Source organism: Thamnophis sirtalis, unplaced genomic scaffold (assembly GCF_051295495.1).
Source record: "Thamnophis sirtalis isolate CommonGarterSnake01/CBP01778 unplaced genomic scaffold, rThaSir2_p1.2 scaffold_8, whole genome shotgun sequence".
Taxonomy (NCBI): Eukaryota; Metazoa; Chordata; class Lepidosauria; order Squamata; family Natricidae; genus Thamnophis; species Thamnophis sirtalis.
Window position 1 is genome coordinate 24477009 of NW_028261388.1, and position 15056 is coordinate 24492064.

At 38.0% G+C, this 15056-nt stretch overlaps 1 protein-coding gene across 2 annotated transcripts in view; it reads left to right on the plus strand.

Annotated features, from left to right (window-relative positions):
- B3GLCT (beta 3-glucosyltransferase) overlaps window positions 1–15056 on the plus strand; it is a 73472-nt gene that overhangs the window by 15783 nt on the left and 42633 nt on the right. For both annotated transcript variants that reach the window (XM_087721274.1, XM_087721275.1), the window contains one exon: window positions 7533–7609. In XM_087721274.1, the coding sequence (XP_087577400.1) occupies window positions 7533–7609 (77 nt within the window). The remainder of the gene's footprint in view (window positions 1–7532; window positions 7610–15056) is intronic.

Consider the following 15056-nt stretch of genomic DNA (forward strand, 5'->3'; position numbering starts at 1 on the left):
CTGCCGATTACCTCCCTCCGACCGATAAGATCGCACAGACTGGGCCTCCTCCGAATCCCATCCGCCAGTCAATGTCGACTGGCGACTACACGGAGGAGAGCCTTTTCTGTTGCAGCTCCGACCCTGTGGAACGATCTCCCCGTCGAGATACGCACCCTCACCACCGTCCAGGCCTTCCGCGCAGCCCTCAAGACCTGGCTCTCCCAACAGGCCTGGGGATAAGTCTTTAATTTGCCCCACCCGAGTGTTGAATGTTGAATGCAAGTTGTGTTTTTATTACTCTATTTTGTTCACATATTGTTTATTTTGAATTGCACCCCCTCCCTAATGATTGTAAGCCGCCCTGAGTCCCCTCAGGGAAAAGGGCGGCCTATAAATCCTAATAAAATACTAAAAAAAAATACTAAAAAGGCCACAAGGCCACAATGTTTGTCCATAATGCATAATAAAACATGGTTTATAGTGTCATGGATAAATTTTAAAACATGATCTGCAGCATCATATTTTCATTACATTTGCATGCAATTTCTCTTGGTTCATGAATTTGTGTTACTAGTGAAGCATGAGTCACAATCTGGTTGATTCTTTAACTCACACTAGTTTGATGAGCAAGTGGCAGTTAGTTAAGAGGACACATCTCCATTTTGTACTCCAATAACAACCCCTCTTATAAGCCACAATTGGTCCAGATTAGAATGGTTATAGGGCAGAGGTGGTATTCTGCCAGTTCGGACCAGTTCACCTGAAATAACAAGAGATGAACCAATGATGTACAAAGGGAAAGAGATACAAATCCTGAAACAAATCCCACAAAGAGTGAGGGAGCAAAGGAGAGAATATCGATTCCTGGCGACACAATTGATTAAACGAGATATACTATTTAGGTGGTTGGTACCTGAAGGGATGCTGGTAACCTGGCAGGAGAAAAGGTTTAAAATTGACAATCTGGAGAAGGTACAGAATTTATATGAGCAACTAGTGGGCCCGGAAGAGGAACAGAGCAGTAAAGAGGAGATGGAATATAGAAGCCAGGAAGAACGACAACAAAGAATAACGGAAGGAGAACAGGGAGAAACTAGAAGGGAGGAGGAAGAACAACAGAGAGAGGAGGAAGTGAGACCAAAAACAAGGAGCCGAAAAAGAAACTAGAGTTAATAAAAAACAAAGACAGGTAGAGAATTAGGAGGATGGAAGAAGAAATTCAATTATTGTCAGTAAATATTAAAGGTTTAAATTCGCCAACAAAAAGAAAGCATATCTGGGCAAAATTAACAAAACAAAAGGCAGACATAATATGCTTACAGGAAACACACATTAAAATATCTGGAATGTCCTAAACTAGGAAAATTATATGCAGCATCAACAGAAGAAAAGAGAAAAGGGATAGCGATATATGTTAAAGATGGGATAAAGACAAATTTAATTTATGCAGACCCAAAGGGAAGAATATTAATGATAGAGATATGGATAAATCAAAAATCAATACTACTGGTAGCAATATACACCCCAAACGAAAATCAGAAGGACTTTTATAAAAAATTACATGAAAAAATTAGAGAAATTGGAGAGAAGAATATCTGCATAGTAGGAGATTATAATGCCATAGTAGACAGTAAAAAAGATTATCTAAGTGACAAAAAAACTAAAAATAAAAAAGTATTACCAACAACCTGTTTTGAGATGACGGAGGAGCTAAACTTGATAGATATTTGGAGAAAAATGGAACCAGAAAAAAAAACAATTTACTTTTTATTCCAACTCACACCAATCCTGGTCACGGATTGATATGGCATGGATGAATGGGGAAATTGATTCCCGAGGGACTCAGGGCGGCTAACAAAACCAAGGGAGGGGGGGGCATATCTCCAACTACAATCAAGATACAAAAAAGATGTAAAAGAATATGGAATATACACAGAATTACAACAAATAGATAAAATTTTAATTGGCTCAGAAAATAAACTCATAATGAAAATTTACAAATATTTATTAGAAGTAACATTAGAAGAAGAAAAAGTTAAAGGTTGCATGATAGCGTGGGCCAAAAACTTTGGTTACAACATAGATCTAGTGGATTGGGAAAGAATTTGGAACACAAATTAATATGATCAGCAGCACTTAAAGAAAATATATACAAAATGTTTTATCATTGGCATTTACCACCAACAAGATTGGCTAAAATGTACCCAAACATGAAGCCGACCTACTGGAACTGTAAAAAAGTACAAGGAACTTTCTATCACATATGGTGGACCTGCCCGGAAACACAAAAATATTGGACAAAAATCTGGAAACGGGTGCAAGAAATTAATGGAGAACAGATAAAATACAAACCCGAAATCTTTTTGCTGGGAATAATCAAAGGGAAATATACAAAGAAAGTTAAGTACATATTAACACATCTACTAACTACAGCTAGCATAGCATTTGCCCAATGCTGGAAACAAAATAATACCCCCTTGGACGAATTAGTGATAAAAAAACTTTGGCTTGTGCAGAGATGGACAAATTAACACTGAAATTAAAAGATAAAGAAGAGTCGGAATATTATGAAATTTGGAACAATTGGTACAAATTGGTACCTCCCACAGACCCATTAGATCTCACAGGGTTGGCTTCCTCTGGGTGCCATCTACCAGCCAATGCCACCTGGCTATTACCCGGGGGAGGGCCTTCTCTGTGGCAGCTCCGGCCCTCTGGAATGAACTCCCCGCAGGGATTCGGACCCTCACCTCTCTCCAGGCCTTCCGAAAAGCCGTCAAAACCTGGCTTTGTCGGCAGGCCTGGGGGTGATGAGTTCCCTCCCCTCTCGACATGTATGGTTGTGCGACTGTTGTCTACTTTTATTATTTGTATTTTGTCTTTTTATGTTCCTCTTTTTCCCCCCCTTGAATTGTTCGCTGCCCTGAGTCCTCCCGGAGAAGGGTGGCATACAAATAATAAAATACAAATACAAATACAAATGGCTGCAAAACAAGAAAATTAATTAAGCCGAAAAACAATATATATAAATATATATAGAACTGTGTATAAAGGTGTGTATAGAAGCGAAATATTATATACATGTACAGATATGATGAGATAACAATGTTGATATAATGACTGTAATGTGTTGTAGAAGGGAAAAAATAATTTAAAAAATCTGCTAATAAAGTAATGATCCCAGCTTCTACCCAAGCTGTCTAATAAGCCAATGAATTTTACCACAGTAGCATTTTTCCACGGAGTGAAATATTCATAAATCACATTATCAAAACTCAATTTACCTCTCAACATGGCCCAAAGATTTCTTGCCACTGATATTCCTGGAAATAAAACACCTTTTTTTCTTCATGTTTTTTGCCAAGATCGCTAAGAAAATAGACCACATAACCTTCAACTTCTCGGATAAGGAATAATATTCCATTATATTTTCATTCTACAACAGGTGGCTGATAAAATATTAGACAAATGGCATTTTTGCAAATGAGATAAATTAAAATAATCTTCCTGAAATGATCAAATTTTTGACAACTCTAAGAAAAAAGGTTGAGATCAGCATTTTTCAAACTTGGCAACTTTAAGTTGAGTAGTCCCAGAATTCTCCAGACAGCAGGACTGAAGAATTCTGAGAATTGAAGATATAGAAGGCAACATCTTAAAACTGCCAAGTTTGAAAAACACTGGCTTAGATATACGGCTTCCTACAATGAAATATAAAGAGTTTTATGCAGATATATCTCCAAATAACCAGATATCTTCCCCAAGAAGAATAAACAGCTGTTCAGCTGAGAGCTTTTAATGGTTAAATGACTGTCATTACGAAGTACCTACATAGGTATAATTCTTGTAATTTAAGAGATATAAGTGTTATGCTGCAAAATTCCAGGAATCTATTTGGAGTATGGCAACTTTTTATTGCCTTTTACAACTCATACCGATGTAAATTGTTGATGGTATAACTACTTGCAGTTAAGCTTCCATCCTTTTTGATTAGTCTTCAAAAGGACTGTAATTTGGCATTTGTGCAAAATTAGAAATATTACGATCTTGAAAAACAGCAAATTCTACAGTATCTAAAATTGATTTTGCAGTTTGAATATCTAGAGATGGTTTTATTCATTACAATCTGTTCTATACTGCAATCTCTTCTGACAGATCCTCCAAATCTATCCTTATAAAATGTTTAATAGATTTCTTTTATATCCCTATTTATAATTCTCTATTGTATTAAAAAAAAGGACATTCATAAAATGTATATGTAATGATGAAGTAAACCCTAGCTAATTGCTTGACACAAAATTATTTTTAAAAAGTATGAATAAAAGCTGCAGAAGAAATGTGTAAAAATGTGCACGTTTTTATACAGTCTTCCCCTGCTTTTCGGGGGAGGAGGGAAGGAGCAAACTCATAAATCACTAGAGAAATTGGCTGGAATAAACTTATAAAAATGATGAATGGGTGGATATAAAATTGATAAGAGTCAGACATTTGCAATATACTCTCATAGCTGATTCTTGTATAGCCATGAATGTGAAAAGGAAGAACAAGAAAAAACTGTCCTTTATTTAAAATCTGTTCAGTCAGTTATCTGCATGTAATCTATCATGCAAATATAAAATAAGCAATAAAGATAGTTTTTACTAAAAGTAGTAATATACAAGATACAATTCTGAAAATAGCACTTCATTTTATTAAAAATAATTTTGGATCTCAGTAATGTATAGCATGGACATACATATAGTTAGGTTCACAAAATAACTTTTATATTATTAGCTTTTATATTATTGCTAAAAAATATACTCTACTCAAAAAGGAGTATCAAAAATCAATAGGTTGATTTTTTAAAAACAAAATAAAACATTGTATTTAAAATATGATTCTCAATCTCAGGTCAGAATGTAACTCGTAGGCTGACTATTGCAACTGCCCAGTGTCTTTTAGTGCCAATCAATATATTCAAATTGCATTAATCAAACCTGGAGATGCATCTGATATTAAAAAAATATGCATGTCTTAGGTAGGTAGGGTTGCCTGCATGTAGGTTTTTTTAAGCTAAATAAATGTTCTAATGCATTTATAATGGGGTTGGGATAATATACTCCTAATAATATCTGCTCATTCAGTTTTTGCAAAACAATAAGAATGCAAAGGTATTCTTCTTTTCAGATCTATGGTAAAATGTCTTTCACTTAATTTTTATTGTTTTTGAGCCTTTTATTTCTAGGTTCACTAACTGCTCAAAAACAGCATTTTGCCTGTGTGTATTCCATTGTATATTAAAAGAATGATCAAGTTTAAGGAATTTAATAAAGGTAGAATTGCAGCTCAGTTGCTTTTTCACAGATTTCAGAAATGCTGAGGCATATCCTTTGGGATTAGCAGCTGAAATATGCTTGTACAATTTTTATACCTGATATTTGCATTTCATTTACCTTCAGGATTCTGTGCATACTTTGTAGAGGTGAGTTGCTACCAGTTCACACTGGTTTGAGTGGAAATTATGTTTGGGTCGCTGAACCGGTAGGGACAGCAGGCTCACCACACCTCTGAACTGGTTCCCCAGTCGCTCATGCTGTTGCCACCATGTTTTTTAGTCATTTTATAATGTTCTGCGCAAGCAACACATGAGCAAAATGGACCGGCAGTAACACCGGCAGCAACCCACCTCTGATCAATGCCAGCAATATTCTTTCTAAGGTGCGTGGCTGTGCGGCCGTGCACGTGGCAAGAAAACACCGCGCAGCAGTTTCCAACTGCCACGCAGTGATTTCTAATGTTACAGGCTCCAGAAACTGAGGGGTCTCAGATTTTCAGTCCTGGTTAGGGTTAGCACAGGGGCGGGGGTTGGGGACGGCGGCAGGAGCTTACACGGCACAGCTGGTCTCCTAGGACCTTCTAGGCACCGACTGTACCGCTCAAACTACCATCAGTCGCCCCATGTTCAGCAAAGCAAGCGCAGGGAAGTCCTTTGCAGGCGGCTAGAACTGGCCAACCGCAAAGGACCTCCCCGAACTTGTTTTGATGAGCACAGGGCGACTGACGGTAGTTTGCACCGGCTGCGCCCGCTCAAACTACCATCAGTCGCCCTGTGTTCAGTAAAGCAAGCCCAGGGAGGTCCTTTGTGGGCAGCCACTCCTAGCCGCTTGCGCTCGGCTCTGCGGCTGAGGTGAAGCCCCAAAGCCCGCACCACCACAGGAATAACTGCTGCCTCCTCCTCCTCCAACAGCACTGCCAGATTTGCTGTCCAGCGCTGCAGCTGAGGTGAAGCCACCAAAGCTCCTGCCAGTGCCCCTGCCCATAGCAGCAACGCCTCCCCCTCCGCTTGGAGCACCTGAGCTGGGACCCACATTACCCCTGCCCCCTCCTCCTCTGCTGTGTTTTTGAGAAGCCATGAGGCCTTTTTTTCTGCGGGGTGGGAGCTGGACGGCAGGTGTGGACCGACTGCGGGAGGGGAAAAGGGCACCAGAGCGCTGGCAAAGGTGAGGTGGTGAGGAGGAACCCGACGGTGCTATTGCCAGTAGGAAGGCAGCGGAGGGGGCAGGAGCAGGAAAAAAAAGGCCTCATGGCTTCTCAAAAGCATGGTTGAGGAGGCAGCGGCAGGGGTAACACAGTGCCCAGCTCAGGTGCTCCAAGCGGAGGGGGAGGCGCCACCACTGCTGCCACGGGCAGGGATGCCAGCGGGAGCTTTGGTGGCTTCACCTCAGTCGCAGCGTCGGGCGGAAAATGTGGTGCTTTTGGAAGAGGAGGAGTGGGCGGCAGCAGTTATTCTGGTGGCAGTGGGGGCTCATTGACATCTTCAGCGGTGGCCCTGCGCCCGGTGAAAAAACCGAAGATGGAGCAGATCCAGGCTGATGATGTTGCTGCAGCTGCCAGGTCCGGACGGAGGTAGCCAGAACGGCGCCGAGGCAAAAGAGCAACATGACTGGAGGAGGAATTCTGGGAGTTGAAGTCCACAAGTCTTAAAGCTGTCAGGTTTGAACACCCCTGGGCTTTTTTTTCTAAAGGGTTAGGAGTGCAAGGATCTTGTAACTTGACAGCTTTAAGACTTGGGTGCTTCAAATACCAGAGTTTCTGAGCCAACATTTTGGTTGCTAAGCAGGAGCGTTGTTAAATGATACTGATATTATATAACACTTTTAATTAAGTTGGTACCTTGAATAAACATAACTTTGAGTTTCAAATAATACTGATTTCGTTGTTGTCTTAGGTGACATCTGTGAAAAAAATTCAGGTGCTCAGACATGAAAATGTGCCACTCGAACACTATACTTTTCTGCTCACACTGAAAAAAAATTAGAGGGAACATTGAATGCCAGTATTCTAAATATCAGTGGATCAGAATGTAATATTTATTTTCAATAAATTCCTATGAATAGCTAATCTTATTACTTATTACTACTCCTTCGAAAATTATCTTATGTTTAAAATAATTTTGTTATTTATGAATAGGTATGTTTAATTTATGGAAAACATGAAACAAAGTATTCCATTTTTAACTCTGTTAAAGGTGTGCATTGCTCTGTGGTTCATGAAATGTGTTTTCTTAAAAGGAAATGCCTACCGTTCTGCTTACTCATCAGATGGACAGACATGAAGGGACATGGACTATTTTACCATTAATGCATGAGTAAGTGTAAAAACAAGGTATGACATTGTGAACTACAGGCTCTTGGAGTTGGAAGGGATTATTTAGGCTGTTAATTTTCATCCCACTGCTGAGTTCATGAATCAGTCTCCACTTGAAAACATCCAGCAAAGGAAAGCTCTCTCCTTTGATAATTGGTTCCATGTCAGACTTACCATTAAGAATTTTTTAGAAACTGCCTTATACTGTAAAAAGAGCATTAGTCTGTGCCCTGCGTCTATGTTGCTAAAAAACAGATCTTGGCTTTTCATGTGACAATTTTTTAGACACTCAAAGAGTCCCTTTTCAGTTTTCTTTTCTCAGTTGTGAATATGCCCACTTCCCTCAGTCTCTGCTGGTAAGACTTAATTCCAGAACTTTGATCGTCCTTGCAGATCTTCTTTTCATGTTCTATAATTTTTCTGCATCTTTTTCAAATGTGTTGCACAGTAATGAATATGGTTCTGAAAGTGCAGCTTGGCCAGTGCAGAAGAGAACAGAATTGTTTCTTCTGGTAATGTCAAACTTTGTTTCTGTTAATGTAAATTATACTTCCACTATATTGATTTTGCCTTTTCAACTTGCAATTAACTACAATCATACCTGACCCTAGTTTAACGAAAGGCTGTCAGTGAGCAAGCTTTGTACAATCTTCGTCAGTGAGCATTCTTTCAAGCCAACTGTGGCTCCTTCCAATGGACTTCATCCCACCTTTATAGAATGTTACAAGATACTTTATCAAATGCTTTGCTGAAAGTCAAATTATATTGTAGCCATATTATTCCCATGATTTATAAACTAAAGAAATTACCAAATTGAAAAGGGAAATAATATTAGTGTAATTACTTCCATATATACTTCTGGCAATTAATAAATGGTGTTTTGAGTGTTTACAAATGTTCCCTTTGTCATCTGCTCTATAATTTTCCCAGGTATCCATTACTCTATTTCAACTTTAGAAAAAGACAGGAAACAGCTCACTTCCTCTAGCTACCTGATTCTTTCCACTTTCTCAAAGATAATGGATAGAAATTCCTCCTGTCACCTAAGATGTAGTCCATTAGGCTCTGGAGATTTAAACACATTCAGGGTCAGTTGTTCTATGCCTTGTTTTCTGTCAGCTTTCAGGTAAATCCTGCCCTTCAGTCAACTCTTCACAGTCTCCTGACAAAATAGTAGTTACGCTTGTTCTTTGCTATACCTTTTACCATTTTCACTCTGAACAGTTTAAACACTATTCCATTAAAATATAGAATGTAACTGAAAAGCTCCTGAATGGTCTTACTATCCTTCATTAATCTCATTCTTGTTCTGAACTTTAGCTTTCCTGATACAATCTGTACAATACCAGCATATCTGTATATGCTTTTTTGTGATGATTTTCCACCTCCTATGTATACATTTTTTTTTATTTTCAGATCCTTATTAAGTTTTTGTGTAGCTTCTTCTAGTGTAGTTTCTCTTTTGCCTCATTGAAATTATTTTCAGTAGTACTTTTGGTATTTCATTTTTAAATACTCTTACCAATCATGAATTTATTTTCCCATTTGCATCCTCTAGTATCTGAACTTATTGATCATTACTCTGAATTTATTAAAATCCACCTCTTGAAGACTAAGATACATGTTTGCTTACATTTAGTTTTAGTTTCCCTTAATGTCCAGAATTCTTCCAATGTTCCTACTATTTTCAATTCATCAACTAAATCTCTCCTATTTGGTAGGATCAAGTCAAGAATAGCAGATCCCATTATACCTTTCTTCATCTTTTGAGGGAAAAAGCAATGAGCAAGACAGCTCCTACATTTCCTGGAAGAATCACCCCTGGCAGTGTATCTCAGTGGACGTCAGGTAATTCTAAGTTCGAATTCTAAAAAATTCTAAAATACATCATCAACATTTTTTCTTGGTTTTGTGATTGGCAGGAGACATCAGCAACATCTGTTGTTATTATTCCTCTGCTTATTTTGGTCTACATTCTTTAAGTAATGCCAAGTTCATTCCCTTGGATCTCTGTGCAGTATTTTCAATATTTAGTGGAATTTTTCTATAAATTCATTGTTCATTTTCTATAAATATTGTTCATTTTGAACAAGCTGCATTCGTAAGTTCCTGTGCTGTAATCATGAAAATCATCCCAGTGTTCTCAGTTATACCACACCTATTAAATCATATATACTAAGCTTAGAATATAGAAACATTAGAGCATTAGAATATAGAAAATGAAGGAACATACACTTTGTAAGAAAATGTTATCTTTGAGTTTTCATTTGAGTCATTGAACATAATAAATTTAATAATTTAATAATTATTTATTTCTACAGTATCAATTATTTATTTCTACAGTATATAGTATACAGAATATTAAGGAACATTTTTTGACCATATATATCCTCAAATATATATATATATATATATATATATATATATATATATATATATATATATATATATATATATATATATATATATATATATATATATATATATATATATATATATATATATATATATATATATATATATATATATATATATATATATATATATATATATATATATATATATTTGAGGATATATATGGTCAAAAAATGTATGTATGTATGTATGTGTGTGTGTGTGTGTGTATATATATATATATATACACACACATACATACATACATACATATACACACACACACACACACACACACACACACACACACACACACACACACCATAGAGGTCTTTAAACATAATACCACTTTATAATGCCTTGGTAAGGCCACACTTATATGCATCCAGTTTTGGTCGCCACAATGTAGAAAAGATATGGAGACTCTAGACCCGTATATATATATATACTTACATACATACACACACACACACACACACACACACACACACTCATACACACATACACATACATACATTCATACATACACATACATACATATATATATGCTGATCTTGTTGTATTCGGGTCTTTTCCCATGTAAGATTGAGATTGTCTTGGCAACGTTTCGGCAAGGTCTCATTCGCCATCTTCAGGCTGGGTTTTGGGCTTAAAGCGTGATTGGAGCTGCCGTCTTTCTATAAATCTTGATGGGGGTGTGTGGAGGGTGTGTGGAGTGCTGGCTTTGTTTCAGTAAGTGGAATGATTGGTTTTGTGGTTATATCATGATTGGTAGATTGGTGCTGATTGGTGTTGGTTGTGTGTCCGTTGTTGTTTCGTGTTGTAATGGCCTGGGTGGTGGGTGGGGCTCGTTTGTTGACTAGAGCTGGTTTCCAGATGTCTGGTAGGCGGGAGATATCATCACGTTTATTCATGTTGTGGGGGTGTTTCTCTATTTGGGTTTAGGTTTAGGTTTATTCAATTTATATGCCGCCCTTCTCCCAAGGACTCAACATTAAAAGAAACACATAATACAAAAGTTAAAAAGAGATTAAATTTCGATAGCTTCCATAAGTATTCTCTTGTTGAAGTGTTCAGTTTTGGAGATTAACCTGGTTCCTTCAAAATTAATTTCATGTCCTGTAGCTTTAAGGTGCTGGGAAAGTGAGAAAGTTTTTTCTTTTTTTCTTATTGCATTCTTGTGTTCTGCGATGCGTGCATTTATTCTCCTGTTCGTTTGTCCTATGTATGTTGCAGGGCAGATTTTGCATGGTATTTCGTAGACTCCTTGGTTTTCTAGCTGGATTTTGTCTTTGGGGTTTCTTAAGATGTTGGCTATTTTTTGGTCAGTGTTGAAGACTGTCTTGATATTGTGTTTGTGGAGAGTTTTGCTGATTTTATCTGTGGTGCCTTTGATGTAAGGGAGGAGGGCGATGCCGTTATCCTGTTCTGTGTCTCGGTTTTTGGGGGAACGCTGTCTAGGTTTTTTTGGAAGACATCATATGCAAAGTTGAAGCTACACTCACCAAAATCAACCCAGATGAAACCAATAAAATCAGACTTGCTGTCACCAACAGTAATTCACCAAGAAGCAACTTACAACAACAAGAAGAAAAAGCACTCACCAACCTGAGGAAAGACAACAACACAATCATTCTCCCAGCAGACAAAGGTAACGCCACAGTGGTGATGACTATCCAACCTACTCCAAGACCCTGCTTACAAACTTCTAAACACACAACCCACCACCTACCTGGAAAAAACCACCAAATCCAAACAAAAGCCTCTCCCATCAGTGAAGAGATCCAGCAAAGAATCATCCCCAGAGAGAAATCTTCCAGATGCCCCAAACTCTATGGCCTCCCCAAGATACACAAAGAAGGAACACCACGCAGACCCATAGTCAGCTCCATAGGCTCACCTCTACAGAATCTTGCCAAATTCCTCGCCAAACAACTCCAACCCTTTGCAGAATCCATCATCTCACATGTACAAAACTCACTCCACTTCATAGAAACAATAAAGAAACAAAACCTACAACCCAGCGACCTCGTGAGCTTCAATGTCATATCCCTCTTCACCTAAGTGCCTATAAAAGAAGGCTTGACAGCTATCCAGAACAAACACAACCCCCCTAAACACATCCTGGACCTGATCAACCACTGCCTAACCAACACATACTTCATCCATAATGGACAAAGATACAAACAGATAGAAGGAGCACCCATGGGATCACCCCTCTCACCCCGTCATCGCAACCTTATACAAGGAACATATTGAAACTAATGCCTTAGATAAATCTGAACACAAACCCAAACTCTGGCTTAGATATGTTGATGACACTTTTGTGATTTGGCCACACAGGAAAGAAAAACTGGACAACTTCCTCACACATCTCAACAGCCTACACCCCAAAATACAATTCACTATGGAAATAGAAGCAAACAACCAACTTCCCTTTCTGGATGTCCTAATTTACAAAAAACCCAATGGCTCCCTAGGACACACCATCTACCAGAAAAAAACAAACACCAACCACTACTTAAACGCACAATCCCATCACCACCCTGCACAGACCAACTCTGTAGCTAAGACTCTCATCTCCAGAACCAAACGCCTAGCTGACAAAGACCACCTGAAAACTGAATTACACACTCTCACAAACGTATTAATCTCCAACGGATTCCAAAGAAAAATAATTACCAAACTAATCCAAGGGGAGATTCTCCCCAAAAATCGAGACACAGAACAGGACAATGGCATCGCCCTCCTCCCTTACATCAAAGGCACCACAGATAAAATCAGCAAAACTCTCCACAAACACAATATCAAGACAGTCTTCAACACTGACCAAAAAATAGCCAACATCTTAAGAAACCCCAAAGATAAAATCCAGCTAGAAAACCAAGGAGTCTACGAAATACCATCCAAAATCTGCCCTGCAACATACATAGGACAAACGAACAGGAGAATAAATGAACGTATCGCAGAACACAAGAACACAGTAAGAAAAAAAGAAAAAACTTCCTCCCTTTTCTAGCACCTTAAAGCTACAGGACATGAAATTAATTTTGAAGGAACCAGGTTAATCTCCAAAACTGAACACTTCAAGAAGAGAATGCTTACGGAAGCTATAGAAATAGAGAAACACCCCCACAACATGAATAAATGTGATGATACCTCCTGCCTACCAGACATCTGGAAACCAGCCCTAGTCAACAAACGAGCCCCACTCACCACCCAGGCCATTACAATACGAAACAACAACGGACACACAGCCAGCACCAATCAGCACCAATCTACCAATCATGATACAACCACACAACCAATCATTCCACTTACTGAAACAAAGCCAGCACTCCACATACCCCCATCAAGATTTATAGAAAGACGGCAGCTCTGACAATGCTTTAAGCCCAAAACCCAGCCTGAAAATGGCGAGTGAGACCTTGCTGAAACGTTGCCAAGACAATCTCAATCTTACACGGGAAAAGACCCGAATACAAGACTATATATATATATATATATATATATATATATATATATATATATATATATATATATATATATATATATATATATATATATATATATATATATATATATATATATATATATATATATATATATATATATATAATCCATGTAAATGAACATAAAATCACATTTGTAAACTTCTGGTCTATAGTACATGAGTTGAAACAGAATGGAATGCTGGAAGTGCTGTAGAAATTATAAGGAAGTCCAGCTAAATGTAAGTTGTTTATTTTATCAGTGGACACATAGAAAGTTGGTATCCCATTACACTATTTTTGTAAGTAGCTGTTGTGCTACAATATTATGCTTCCCCTTTCTAATAACCTTCTGTAGACTATGAAAGTTTTGGCAGCTTCTCCATCATTTGCCTAATCCATGCTCCTAGACATTAACACGAGTCACTCAATCAGACAGGTCCTATAATAAACAATTATTATGACTTTCTTATCCTTTTAGTGATAGCAGCACTTCCCCTCTGTTTTTCAGGACTGTCACCCTCCAGAGATTGAGAGGCTGTTTCTTCTGTAGGCATTACTGTATTTCTTTGCTGTTGAATATTTCCAATAACTCTTGTTTCTCATTACTCTCTCATCCATGGGCTAGCTGTTTTGTTAATTCTTGTTGTAACATTCAGTTTTATAGGTTAAAAACTAAAGTCCACTTTTCTGTGTGATAACTCTTCAGATATTTGAAAACTACTGTAATATTTCTTGTGAGTCATATTTTGGGGGCTAATCATATCCAGATCCTTTAACACTTTCTCATAGAACTTCATTTTCAGACTCCCTCCCCCCATCATCTGGGAGAGGGAATCCTCTGAACTCACTCCAATTGTTGTCTTTTTTAAACTGGTGCTTGGAACTGGGCAAAATACTCCAAATGCGGATGGAGGAAAGTAGAAGGAAACACTTACTTCTAGTGATCTGGGCTTTTTGCTTCTGTTAATGCACCCAAAATAACATTTGCCTTTTTAGCAGCTGCATCACATTACTGGGTCACATTTCATTTTTGTTCAATAAAGATCTACTACCTGTTTCACTTGTACTGTTGGCAAGTTTTTGCCCCGCAACCTATATTTTGCCTTATATTTTTCTTAGTCAGGTGCAGCGTTTTACATTTCTCCCTGTTGAATCCCATTCTATTCAATTTTGCTGAGCCTTCAAGCACATTTAAATCCTTTCAAATCTTTCCTGTTTCATCTAAACTAGTGGGACGCTCCTTGAAGATTTTTATCATCTGCAGCTCTTATAAATTTCCCTCATCCAACTTTACTGGTAAAAATGTTGAACAGTTGATTCCATGGAAACTGACTGGCTGCCTCATATAACTTTGACCATCTCTACTTATTTACAAGGAAATACTGTTGTCACTTGTACAACAGTCAGCAACACAATTCCTGATGGCATTTGGGCTGTTCAGATACATATGTCAAACAATCAATATTATTTGCCCTAAAATGGGTGAAAATAGCATTGGTGGTAGAAATGTTTTTTCTTTACAATGAGTTTATATATCCATGTATAGTTCGGACAAAGCAG